The following is an 11,928-nucleotide window of genomic DNA, read 5'->3' as shown; positions in this document are numbered from 1 at the left end:
ATGCTGAAGTACCAGGCTGTCAAAGGTGGGGTGCGGTGCCAAAAGACCTCCCCGTGGTGCACCCTGGGTACAGGCGATAGTCCCCCTAACGGGGGTGATAGGGTTGGAGTGGCTATTGCCTGTAGCGAACTTTTGGACGGGGCGGAAGAACCCGAGATGGGTTCTGGGGGCGGCGGGCTTTGTGATGACACATGGCCTGCGCCTCCGAGGGGGCGTCGCTCCGCACGTCTCTCTGAACCTAGCAGAGAGCGTGGCGGAGAGGCAAGGACGGTGCTCGTTGTGCACTCACCCTGCCAACGAGCAGCATCGGGGCACAAGCTGTCCTCGACTGCAACCGTCGACATCGTAATCCGGGAAGAGGTCATGGTCATGTTTTATGACTCTGAACGGGACGAGGGTCTTGGCTTGATCGCCCGGACCGCGAGGAAGTTAACCTCTATAAAAAATTCCTCCAATACCAAGTTCTGGTGCGCGGCGAGGGTATGCGTGGCTGAGGAGTAGTGTCAGTCTCGAGCGCACCCCCAGCTAGGGGACCGGTGGACCCTCTAGTTGGGATACAAATATACACTTACCCAGGTACAGGGGGCACTGCCTGGGTGGACCGAATATTTCCCCCACACTCGTGGGAACTGTATGCAGACAAATATAATATCAACAAACAAACCACCAAGGCGGAGAGGGTAGGCGAGCTTAGCTCGCCTGCAGTTGTTTTAGCGGAGGGCCCGAGTGGCTCTGGTGCCCGTGGGGAGGCGCTGGACTCGTCCGGCAAGTCCCACACACGGGCCCCAAGTCGGAAGGGATCGGACTCGGAGTCCGACTCTTCATCTGTGTCTGGCGTGAGCGTAATTTTAAAGCGCCAGACAAGGTCAACTTTTAAACGTCCCAGGATGGAAGAAGGTCTGGGTCTGTCCTCGTCCTCCAACGCGCTGGAGGCCCCGGCCCCCCCTAAAATCCCTACGGCTGCGCGGGGTAGAGGCAGGGGGAAGGCCAAGAGGCGGGCAGCCACTGCCCGGTCCAAGCCGGCTGAGTGTCCGGCTGCGGCGGATAGTACCCTGAAAAGTGCAGCTCACACAGACTCCTCCGTGATGGAGGTTTCGGACGGGGAGGGGTCAAAAGGTGCGCGCCTTTCTGAGACGCTTCGCCAAGCCGTCAGGGAGGGGCTCCGGCTGGTAGCGGGGAAGAAAACCCAGTCTGCGAGAGCCGCTCAGTTGAAGTTGGTAGAGGCGGAAATTATGGCGGCGGCTTTCGATGTGTGCAGGATTCCCTCAGCGGGGAAAGTCCATCAGGAGTTGGCCGAAATGCGGCGGGAGCTGGCTCGCCTGTCGGTCTCGAATGCCGCTCTGGAGGCTGAGCTTCGGTCCACCAAGGCTGAGCTTGCCGCTTGCCGTAGAAGCCAACTCCAACCTCCGGCGCAACCTCAGGCGGAGCCCGATATGCTCGGGCTGTTGCGCAGGGAGATGGCTGCTTTCCAGCAGCGCTATGACGTTCTGGAAAGTAGGCTCCTCCGACCCCCGCTAGCGGCCTCGAGCACATACGCAGCTGTTGCAGCTAGGCCGTCGTCCTCTTCGGGGCAGACTGGCCGCGGAGCTCAACCGCCGGCTAGGACAGGAGCGGCTCCTCCAGCGAGGGCCCCAGCGCCCCCTCCGACGCAGGCACCAGCTGTACAGACGACGAATGCGTCAGCGGGACGCAGAAAAAGGAGAAGGGGCGCAGCGGCTCAGCAGGCAGCCCCAGCCACAGGCGTGCCTACCCCAACGGCAAGGGGTAGTGAGTGGCAAGTGGTAGGCGAGGCGAGGAGGGTCGCCAAAGAAGCAAGGAAGCGCCGCAAGAAAGAGCAGCGGCAGCGGCGGCAGCAGCAGCGCAGAGAGAAGCGCGCTGCGGCCTTGCTTCTCGCCCCTAAGACCGCGGCTGTAGTTATAACACTACAGCCTGATGCGGTCCAGAGAGGCGTGACGTACGGCGACGTCCTCGCCAAATTAAAGGGGGCGGTGACTCCCGCGGAGTTCGGGGCCCCTGACGGGTTCGCGATGAAGGTAACGGCCACTGGAGCCCGTCTACTTGAGGTCCCCGGCGCGACCAGCGGTCCAACCGCTGACGCTCTAGCCGATAGGATTAGGGCGTGCCTCGGTGCGGACGAGGCTCGCGTGTCCAGGCCCACCAAGTGCCTAGACTTGCGTATATTGGGTCTGGACGACTCCGTAACGGAGCATGAAGTGGTGGCCGCTGTCGCCAGGACGGGAGGGTGCCCTGTTGACCAGGTCAAGGCAGGCACCATCCGTCCGGACAACTCGGGGCTGCGCACGGTGGTGGTAAGCTGCCCCGTGACAGCGGCCAAAAAGATTAAGGAGGGCAGAAGGCTCCTGGTGGGGTGGGTCTCGGCGCAGGTCAAGCTGCTCGAGGTCCGGCCTCTGAGGTGCTACCGCTGCCACGTGGGCCACCACGTGAGCGTTAAATGCACCTCGGAGGTTGACCGTAGCGACCGCTGCTTCCGCTGCGGTCAGCCCGGTCACAAGGCCGGTACGTGCACCGCCCCGCTGCACTGCGACGCATGTGCAGCGGCCGGCAAACCGGCCAATCACCGGGTCGGGAGCAAGGCCTGCTCCCCCTACCAAACCCAGGGGTAAGGGTAGGCCCTCCGCCGCCCCCGTCGTTTCCGCCACCGCCGCCGCAGTCGCCACTGCTACCGCCGCCGCGGTCACCGCCGGCCGTAATGCCGCCAGGGAGGAGGTTGTGATGGAGTGCCAGTAATGACTCCATTCCGCCTCCTCCAGGCGAATATCAACCACTGCGCCGCCGCTCAGGACCTTCTACTCCAGAGCATGGCGCAGTGGTCAATAAATGTCGCTGTGGTCTCCGAGCCGTATTTCGTCCCGCCCAGGGATCACTGGGTTGCGGACTTGGACGGCTCGGTGACCATCATCTCGTCGGCCGCCGCCGGTACCCCGACTCTCGAGAGCGCTCAGAGAGGCCGGGGTTGTGTCGCAGCACGGTTCGGAGAGATCGCTGTGGTGGGCGTGTATTTCTCTCCGAACCGAACTCTCGCCGAGTTCCACAACTCCCTGAGGGAGTTGGTCGCCGTCGTCGTCGGGTTCCGTTCCCTCCCCGTGCTTGTCCTCGGGGACTTCAATGCCAAAAACTTGGCTTGGGGTTCCCGGTTCACTGACGTTCGGGGTAGGATGGTGGAAGACTGGGCCCTGGAGACAGGCCTAGTCGTCCTGAACCGGGGTTCTGTCCCCACGTGCGTGCGGATGCAGGGCGAATCGGTGGTGGACATATCGTTCGCCAGCCCCGCTCTGTCACCTCGTGTCGTTGACTGGCGCGTTATGGAGGAGGTGGAGACGTTCTCGGACCACCGGTACATCCGGTTTGACGTCTCCGCCGAGTCCGCGGACCCGCCAGTCAGACAGGCCCCATGTGGCCCGCGTTGGGCGCTGAGACAGCTGGACCGGGAGCTTTTCCTGGAAGCCGCAATCGTGCAGGCCTGGGTGATACCACCGGACAGGCCTGCCGACATCGACGAGGAAGCAAGATGGCTCCAGGACGCCATGTCCAGAATATGTGACGTGGCGATGCCCCGGGCCCGGCCAGGTCAGCGCAAGCGCCAGGTGTACTGGTGGTCGCAGGAGTTGGCTGCTATGCGCAGTGCTTGCGTTGCTGCGCGACGCCGGTACACCAGGCACCGCAGGCTCCGTATTCGTCCTTCAGATGCGGAGGTCAGAGAGGCGGAGTTGTACGAGGGGTACAAGGTGGCAAAGGCCGCCCTCAAAGCGGAAATTTGGCGGGCTAAGGAGGAAGCCCGTCGGGAGATGCTGGAGACTCTGAACAGAGACCCGTGGGGGCGCCCCTATCGGATGGTGCGTGATAAGCTCCGCACTTGGGCTCCCCCACTGACACAGAGTCTCCGGCCAGAGGTCGTGGAGGAAGTGGTCGGCGCCTTGTTCCCCCGACTACGGAGGGGCTTCACCCCTCCATCCATGACTCCGCCCCCTGCGGTGCCCAATGTGGGCCACAGCGACGACGACGACGACATCGTTCCGGAGGTGACCGAGGCAGAACTGAGAGCGGCGGTGCGCCGAATGGGCGCCAAGAACACCGCCCCAGGACCCGATGGCCTGCATGGCAAGGCGTGGGTCCTGGCCTCGGAGGCTCTCGGGCCTCGATTAATAGGTCTCTACAGCGCATGTTTGGAGAGGGGCCAGTTTCCACTTCAGTGGAAGACGGGGAAACTGGTCCTCGTGAAGAAACCAGGGCGCCCTGCGGACTCTCCGTCCGCGTACCGGCCCATTGTGCTGCTCGACGAGGTGGGAAAAGTCTTCGAAAGGATCATTTCGAACCGCCTCGTCGCGCACTTGTCCGAATTTGGGCCGGACCTCGCGGATGGCCAGTTCGGCTTCCGCAGAGGGCGCTCTACGGTGGACGCCATCATGCGCGTAAGGGACCTCACGACGGGGACTGCAGTGTCCAGGGGTAAGGTCGTCGTGGCGGTGTCTCTAGACATCGCCAACGCCTTTAACTCCCTTCCCTGGAGCTGCATACTGGGGGCACTTCGGTACCACCGGGTGCCTACCTACCTTCGTCGTGTAATCGAGGCCTACCTGTCAGACAGGTATGTTACGTTCCCCGGTCACCAGGGCGAGTGGAACCGGCGAGAAATGTCGCGCGGTGTTCCACAGGGTTCGGTTTTGGGGCCGCTCCTGTGGAACATCGGTTACGACTGGGTGTTGCGCACCGACCTCCCGAATGGCGTCAGCGTAATCTGCTACGCCGACGACACGCTGGTGCTAGCGCACGGGAGGTCGCACCAGGCGGCGGCCAATTTAATGGCGAGAGCGGTTGCGATAGTCGTTGCAAGGATCCGGCAATTGGGACTCGAGGTGGCGCTCCACAAGTCCGAGGCCATGTGCTTTCATGGCCGCGGGAACGCGCCACCTCCAGGTGGGTCCCAAATAACGGCAGGAGGGGTTACCATCGGCGTCGAGACGACGATGAAGTACCTAGGACTCGTCCTCGACAGTCGATGGAACTTCGTGGAACACTTCCGACGTTTGGCTCCTAAGTTGGAACGGACGGGGGCTGCGCTTAAGCGGCTCCTGCCCAACCTCGGGGGCCAAATGCCTCCTGCCGGAGGTTGTATGCGGGGATCGTGCGGTCCATGGCCCTCTACGGCGCCCCAGTGTGGGCGCCGAACTTGATGCGGCGGCCAACTCGGACGCTGCTCACGTCCCAGAGGGTCATGGCCATCCGGGTGATCCGTGGATATCGCACGATCTCCGGGGAGGCGGCGAACCTCCTTGCCGGATTACCGCCGTGGGATTTGGAGGCGAAAGTGCTCGCGCGCGTCTATAGTCTGCGCGCCGACGCGCGTCGCCGGGGCGAAACTCCGCTGCCGCGCCAGATTAGTGCGTGGCGGGACGAGCTCCGGCGCGATCTCATGGCGGATTGGCAGCAACGACTGTCGCAACCGAGGGCTGGGCTCGCTGTCATTGCAGCGGTAAGTCCCCTCTTTGAGGAGTGGCTAGAGAGGCGCCATGGCGTCCTCACCTACCGCCTGACGCAGGTGCTTACCGGACATGGGAGTTTCGGTAGGTTCCTGTTTTTGATTGGGCGGGAGGAAACGCCCGGGTGTCATCACTGCGAAGACCGCCCGGAGGACACGGTGGAACACACGGTTGCGGTCTGCCCTGCGTGGGCTGAACACCGCCGTGCCCTCAGGGAAGTGATCGGCGACGGCGACCTCTCGCGTCCGGCTTTGGTTCAGGCCATGGTGCGGAGCGAGGGGGACTGGGATGCCGTCTCCTCCTTCTGCGAAGCAGTCATGCTAGTTAAGGAGGAGGCGGGACGCGTGAGGGAACGAACTTCCTCACGCCCCAGCCGACGCGAAAGACACTCCGGGCGTCGGGGATCGCGTGACGATCTCCGGCCACCGTAAGTGCGGGTCTGCGGACGGCGAGCAAGGGTAGCTCGCCGCCCGACCAGAACCAGACCCGTGCGTGCGGCGCGTTGCGTTCCGCGCGCGCCTCAAAGAGCCATCAGACCACCACAGATGGGGCCCAGTAGGGCTGATGCCTAATCCGGAGCTGCGGACAACCTAGCGGGTTTACCGGGGCTCCGGCTCGACAAGCAGGAGTAGGAACGGGGTGGTTTTTAGTCAGTAAGAGTCTGACACTCCCTCTCGCTTTGCCCTGGCGAGAGAAGTCATTGGATGATTTTCCCCCTGAAAAAAAAAAAAAAAAAAAAGGCTGTCAAAGGTCAGAGGAGGTATTATCGACATGAATGCATTAAAGGTTTATCTGTAAAGCGTATTACCGTTAATTTATTATGCGTTCTCTATTTTAGGATGTCAATAATCGTAGCTTGCGTATTAATATTCTATGTGTTATTGGTGAAGGTATTAGGAAATCAGAGGTCAATAGAGATAGGAGCGAGATTGGCCCAGTGAAGTTTCATCCTGTTCCAATTATTTGAGAAAGGGAGAGCATTTGGTGTTCATTTTCCACTTTTTCTTACATGTTATACCTAGCAATATTATTATTTAGTACTTAAATGATAGGCACCAGACATTCAATAATAGTGTTTTACCGTCGCAATTTGGATATGAACCCTAAAAAGTATCATACAGTCAATTTTGAGCATAAAACCAGTAATTTGAATACATTGACGGGCGGTCGTTTTACAAGACATAATAAAAACGTCTCATGAAGTATGACTCTGGCATTAAACGTAATATTTGTACGAGTCACGTAACATACGTTATTTGTAGGGCTGTTACAAATGAGAATGTGAAATAAACTGTTTTAAATAAAGTACCTTTTTGCATGAAAAAGAGGTTAATGTGCTAGCTTCTCAAGTGTGAGGGTTCGAAACCTGACAAGTACAAATGTGATTTTTTCAAGACTTCAAGGCATATTATTATGTTCTTCTTACTAAGTTCTATCGCGTCCTAAAGGGGTGATTTTTAGTCAGTAAGAGTCTCACTCTCTCTCTCTCTCACTTCAACCAAGGCGGGAGAAGTCATTGGATGATTTTGCTGTTCAAAAACAGTCTAGCGGACAATTTCGGCACAGGCTTTTTCTTAAAATGGGGCAAGCCCGCTTCTACGTCCCAAACCGCTGCAACTCCTATAAGCCAGAATCTACAGTAGATACAACCATGAAAACTCCGGAAAACTGAAGTCCAACGGGTCCCAGGGAATTTAATGACGGTTTTGGATCCTGCAACGAAATAAATCAGAAAATATTTTTATAGAAGAAAAAAAGAAAAAGAAAACGATAGTGTCCACTACCCTCGGTAAACTCAATGTCATAGGCTGTTAAAGTTGATAGAAGGTATCTGATGCCTAGCCTTTAGAACATTAGAAACTTAATTATCATCATCATCGGGACAACCCTATCCCACCTAATTCACAAATTGTCTGTCTGTACATAAAATCGTATTAACATTTTTACAGCTTCGATATGGTAAATTGGTAAGTCAGTCGAACTTGTTTGGCATGTAACAAAATTTTATGGCAACAAGTTGGTATAAAACATGTTCTGTTTACGATATCTTGCTTAAGAGTTAACATAGGACACGAGTTACGGTGAACTTTCTATTTAGAAGTTGTTGAGGGTTATACTTTCCTGGTACTTCTCTTTAACTTAATACAACAATACATCTTTTATTCCCCAAATCATTAGGTAGAGGTGTAGGTATTAAATGTAATAGTCACTGTTTAGGGGAACTGATTGGTAAATACCGAGCCCAGACCCGTGTGTAAGGCACGTCGCGTTCAGCGCGCGCCAAAGAGCCAACAAACCACTACAGATGGGGCTCAGTAGGGCTGATGCCTGATCCGGAGCTGCTACTAGCTACCTAACCAATCTCAACCAATCAGAGCGTTTCGTTTCGATATCGTTAAACGTGAAACAAACTCGAACTAAGCCCTCAGAAACGCCAGTATGATATAGGAACGATAATTACAGATACTAATTAAAACATACATATTTACAATATATACCTACACGTATCTAATGACATGGAGAGTTAATAAACGGAGCTTAGCTTTGAGCTTGAAAAATTGTTAATTAGTTGCATGATGCTGGTTCATTACGTCGGAGTTGAGGCGTGGCGTACTAGATTAATTTTCATCATGTAAATCTGCCTCTCATTGAGAATAAAACCCAGGAGTATAAGTTCTGTGGTTACACCACTGTATGTTTAATCTTTTATCAATGCATGATAAGTTACAACTTCAGTGCCTGCTATCTCTTATTTAAAAATAAATCAAACATTTTCTCTTTAACGAAACGAAATTTTAAGTGTGGTAGAGCTATGCTTCGGCATGAATGGGCCGGCTCGACCGGAGTGATACCACAGCGTCATAGAAAGCCGACGTGAAGTGACACTTGCGTTGTGGGAGTGAGGTTAACGGAGGCCCAATTGCCCCCTTCCCAATCCGCGATTCCCAAAAATCTCTTAAATTTCTAACCCCCAAAAGGCCGGCAACGCACATGTAACGCCTTTGATTTTTCGGCGATTGTTTACCAGGTTATCCATCTGCTCGTTTGCCGGCTTATTCCATAAAAAAATCAACTAATCGAAAAAAAGATAAGGTTTAAGGTACACAAATACCATATAGTAACATGTACCTATACTATACAGGTATACACACTATGCACAAATCACTCAAATAACTGTAAACCACCAGCACTATTATACACAACTTCATACTATAACAAGTACAGGTTTAACATATCTACACAGAAACATGTACACAGGTGTAGGCGTACACAGACCACAGAGAGGACTGTAAAACAACAGTATTATCTGTTACAATCCCGTATTTCACGTCTCGATTCACGCGACACATCCGGAAATTAATTTCATAATACAATATTTAATATTAAATTGGTACGCTCAAGGTGTAAGAAGTAGCGGGTTGAGGTAGAGATGTATGGTGACGTCATGACGAAGTGGGTGGTGACATATTGACGAATTTACCAATAAAAAATCGTCAAAATATATATTATCTCATCTGTTATATCACACTAGATTAATCGTAAAGCGAATTACGCTTATAATCTTTTGAAAAAGAGATGAATTTTCAAAAGTATAACTTTTCTTAAATCATTTGATTGGCACAGCATACATAACAGGTGGTAAGCAGCGTTCTTACATAATCAGTGTTATTAAGGATAATTTGGATAAATATGTTTAGTCATAGTCGTATTGCAAAGAATACTAAAATACAAGCTTGTTCTCAGCCAACATTGAAACAGGATCAAATCGCCCGCCGCTCGTGCAAACACCACAACCACTTGCATGCAACGTTCCCGGCCGCTAGATTACCCATTGTGGTCTAAAAGAGCAGTTTTTCGGGCAGATTTTAATAAGTGCTACCCCCGAATAGGATTTAATTTCGCCCTGTCAGTGGCAGCGAACAGGCGAGCACTCGAAAAGAATTCGTTGCCAAATAAAAATATAAGTAGAAGTTGCTTTAGAATTTAAATCGGGGCGCGGGGCCGGCGATAAGTGAAATGGCGGGAATTACTTACGGATTGTGTATGCTATGGTATTTTGTGGTTGAGCTTGTCACGAGCCGCTTCCAGTCTTTGGTATACCGCAGGCGAGTAGGGATAAAGATAAGACAGGATATTTATAATTGCTTAGTAAGAAGTAAAGGTTTATGGAACCAATGACTTTGGGAACGTTTACTTTTGTTTAATTTTCTTTCTATTAGGATCTACTTGAGGGAAAAAATCGAGAATAGTTTTTTTTTAATGTTGCTCCATACTAGGATTTTCTCTTGTGTAATGTGTGCGTTTACAAATATAGTTTCACATAGACACACATGAAACCCAGACCATAAACAATAATTTGTGGATCACATAAAGAGTTCCTCCGTGCGGGAATCGAATTCGCTGCATGTTCTGCGGCAGCCCGTTGCTCAGCCACTACGCCAACTGTGCTGTGAGTCAGTTAATAGAAGAAATTAAATCGAAACTACATCAAATAGTAAAGGTACGAACATATTTTGGCATAGGCACTAAAACCAGCGAAACAGTAAAAAGACTATGACACTTTTATTTCTAAAGATATTTAAAAGGCTTTCAGGGTTAATGTTATCCACTCGTAACAAAAACGTTTACTAAAACTTTATTTGTCCCTAACCTTTAAGACTAATCTATAGTTTTGTTACATAATTACAAGATTAAAATTACAGGAACAGTAAAGGTTGCCTCCCCCACTTATCCCCTATTTAACTAGAACAGACGTTAATTAATAACGTAACCTATGTTAATTCTGTCTCCCTGTGCCTCATGGATGGTTTGGCTCGCTCAGACTGAGCCAGCGAACCGAACGCAACGATTATAAGGAACAACACTTGGGACGCGACAGATTGTGTTTTTGAAGCCGTTCTGAATTGTTGTGTACTTAAATATTGTTATATTTATGCTAGTTTTGCTAGAATTGTGACTACTCTAGTGTTGCGGGTATCCCTGGGTTGTACTAAACGCGTATCATGAAGTGATCAGAAGGCTTAGTATGAGATGGTTTTACGATTAACGAGATTGAAATGAGAGCACATTTGGCGTTCTGTTTGGTTGGTTCATTCGCGCCGGCCAATCAGAGCGCCAAACGCGCTCTCGTTTCGATCTCGTTCAACGTAAAGCAATCTCGTACTAAGGGTAGGTACTGCTCGTTTGCTAAATCCCATACAAGCTATTATCTAGTAATAGCTGTAAATATGTATCCCACCCAAAACATAAATGTGAAAGGCTGCCAAGTTCGATAATATTGGAATGCTTCGCCTATAAAAGAAGTGAGATCTAAATAAGTACCAAGTTCCATACACAGACCTCAGTTAAAAATGATATAACAAGTTGGCAAGTTTTCACACACTTTGTTATAAACCTACTAAACGCAATGAGTCAAGTATATAATTTTCTATTAAAACTTGCCAAGTTATATCATTTTTAACTGAGGTCTGTGTATGGAACTTGGTACTTATTTAGATCTCACTTCTTTTATAGGCGAAGCATTCCAATATTATCGAACTTGGCAGCCTTTCACATTTATGTTTTGGGTGGGATTTCATTTATTTTTGTAAGGTTTATTTTCTTTTTTTCTTATTTTACTTTACTTTGACTAAATACAAACCTTCGTAACGAATTTTAGGTCGGTACGACCATTGGAAGATATAGATAAATTTTTTGTTTTAGTTCCTTAGGGGTATGAATTTACACCTTCCGACTCACACTTGGCCATTTTCAGATTTTTTCCTTTACCTTGACCTAAAGACCTACCTCCATGCCAAATTTCAAGTCAATACGACCATTGGAAGTGGTCTAGGTTTTTGATGAAGTGAGTGAGTGAGTGAGTCAGTCAGTCAGTGAGTGTATAGTAAAAATAGCGATTTTCTGACGTCAATATCTCAAGATCTACAATAGGTACATTAATGAAATTTTGTATAGATAAGTAAGTAGATCTCGACAGATACTAGAAATTTCATATGCGTAGATAAAATAGATTTTGAGTTATAGGTGGGTCGAACTTGGCCCGAAATGGTTCGTGTAATATAACCCACGGCCGGTGTGTCGGTTTTTTTGCTCGAACTTGGCGGACACACTGCCGTGTGTCTAGATATTTATATCTTTATTTTCGTTTGTGCAAACATGAACATATTAAAACTATTTAGTCTTTACATTAAAGGCAAAGTCGAACAGCAAGTAGTGGACTAATTCCGGATAGTTGCTGAGGATTCAGTTAATCCATAAAAAGGCAAAGCAATAGCGTTGTTAAATTCAATCGCCGCTCCAAGCTCATCGGATACCGCTTTGTGATAAAGCAGTTACTTCATGAGCTGTTTGTGATAGGACCCATTAACAAACTGGCAGTGTACCCATGCTTTGTAGGTTTCCTTTGTTGTAATCTAGGCATTTGTAATGC

The 11,928-nt window shown here is 51.0% G+C and overlaps 1 protein-coding gene across 1 annotated transcript; it reads left to right on the top strand.

The window, feature by feature from the left end:
- LOC118264855 (transcriptional regulatory protein AlgP-like) lies at positions 1–6,347 on the top strand. Its single transcript, XM_050705130.1, has 3 exons — positions 1–25; positions 583–1,767; positions 6,337–6,347. The coding sequence occupies exons 1-3, from the start codon at positions 1–3 to the stop codon at positions 6,345–6,347; spliced, it is 1,221 nt and encodes a 406-aa protein (XP_050561087.1).
- The last annotated feature ends 5,581 nt before the right edge of the window (positions 6,348–11,928 follow it).

The sequence above is a fragment of the Spodoptera frugiperda genome, chromosome 26 (genome assembly GCF_023101765.2).
Source record: "Spodoptera frugiperda isolate SF20-4 chromosome 26, AGI-APGP_CSIRO_Sfru_2.0, whole genome shotgun sequence".
Taxonomy (NCBI): domain Eukaryota; kingdom Metazoa; phylum Arthropoda; class Insecta; order Lepidoptera; family Noctuidae; genus Spodoptera; species Spodoptera frugiperda.
Note: the sequence above shows the minus strand (reverse complement) of the source record. Positions and strands in the feature narration are given on the sequence as shown.

Bases quoted from the DNA above. Each gene is read 5' to 3' on its own strand.
- LOC118264855 (XM_050705130.1), top strand. From the start codon at position 1: ATGCTGAAGTACCAGGCTGTCAAAG. The intron at 26-582 runs GTGGGGTGCGGT...ACCCAGGTACAG, and splicing joins GAAGTACCAGGCTGTCAAAG to GGGGCACTGCCTGGGTGGAC.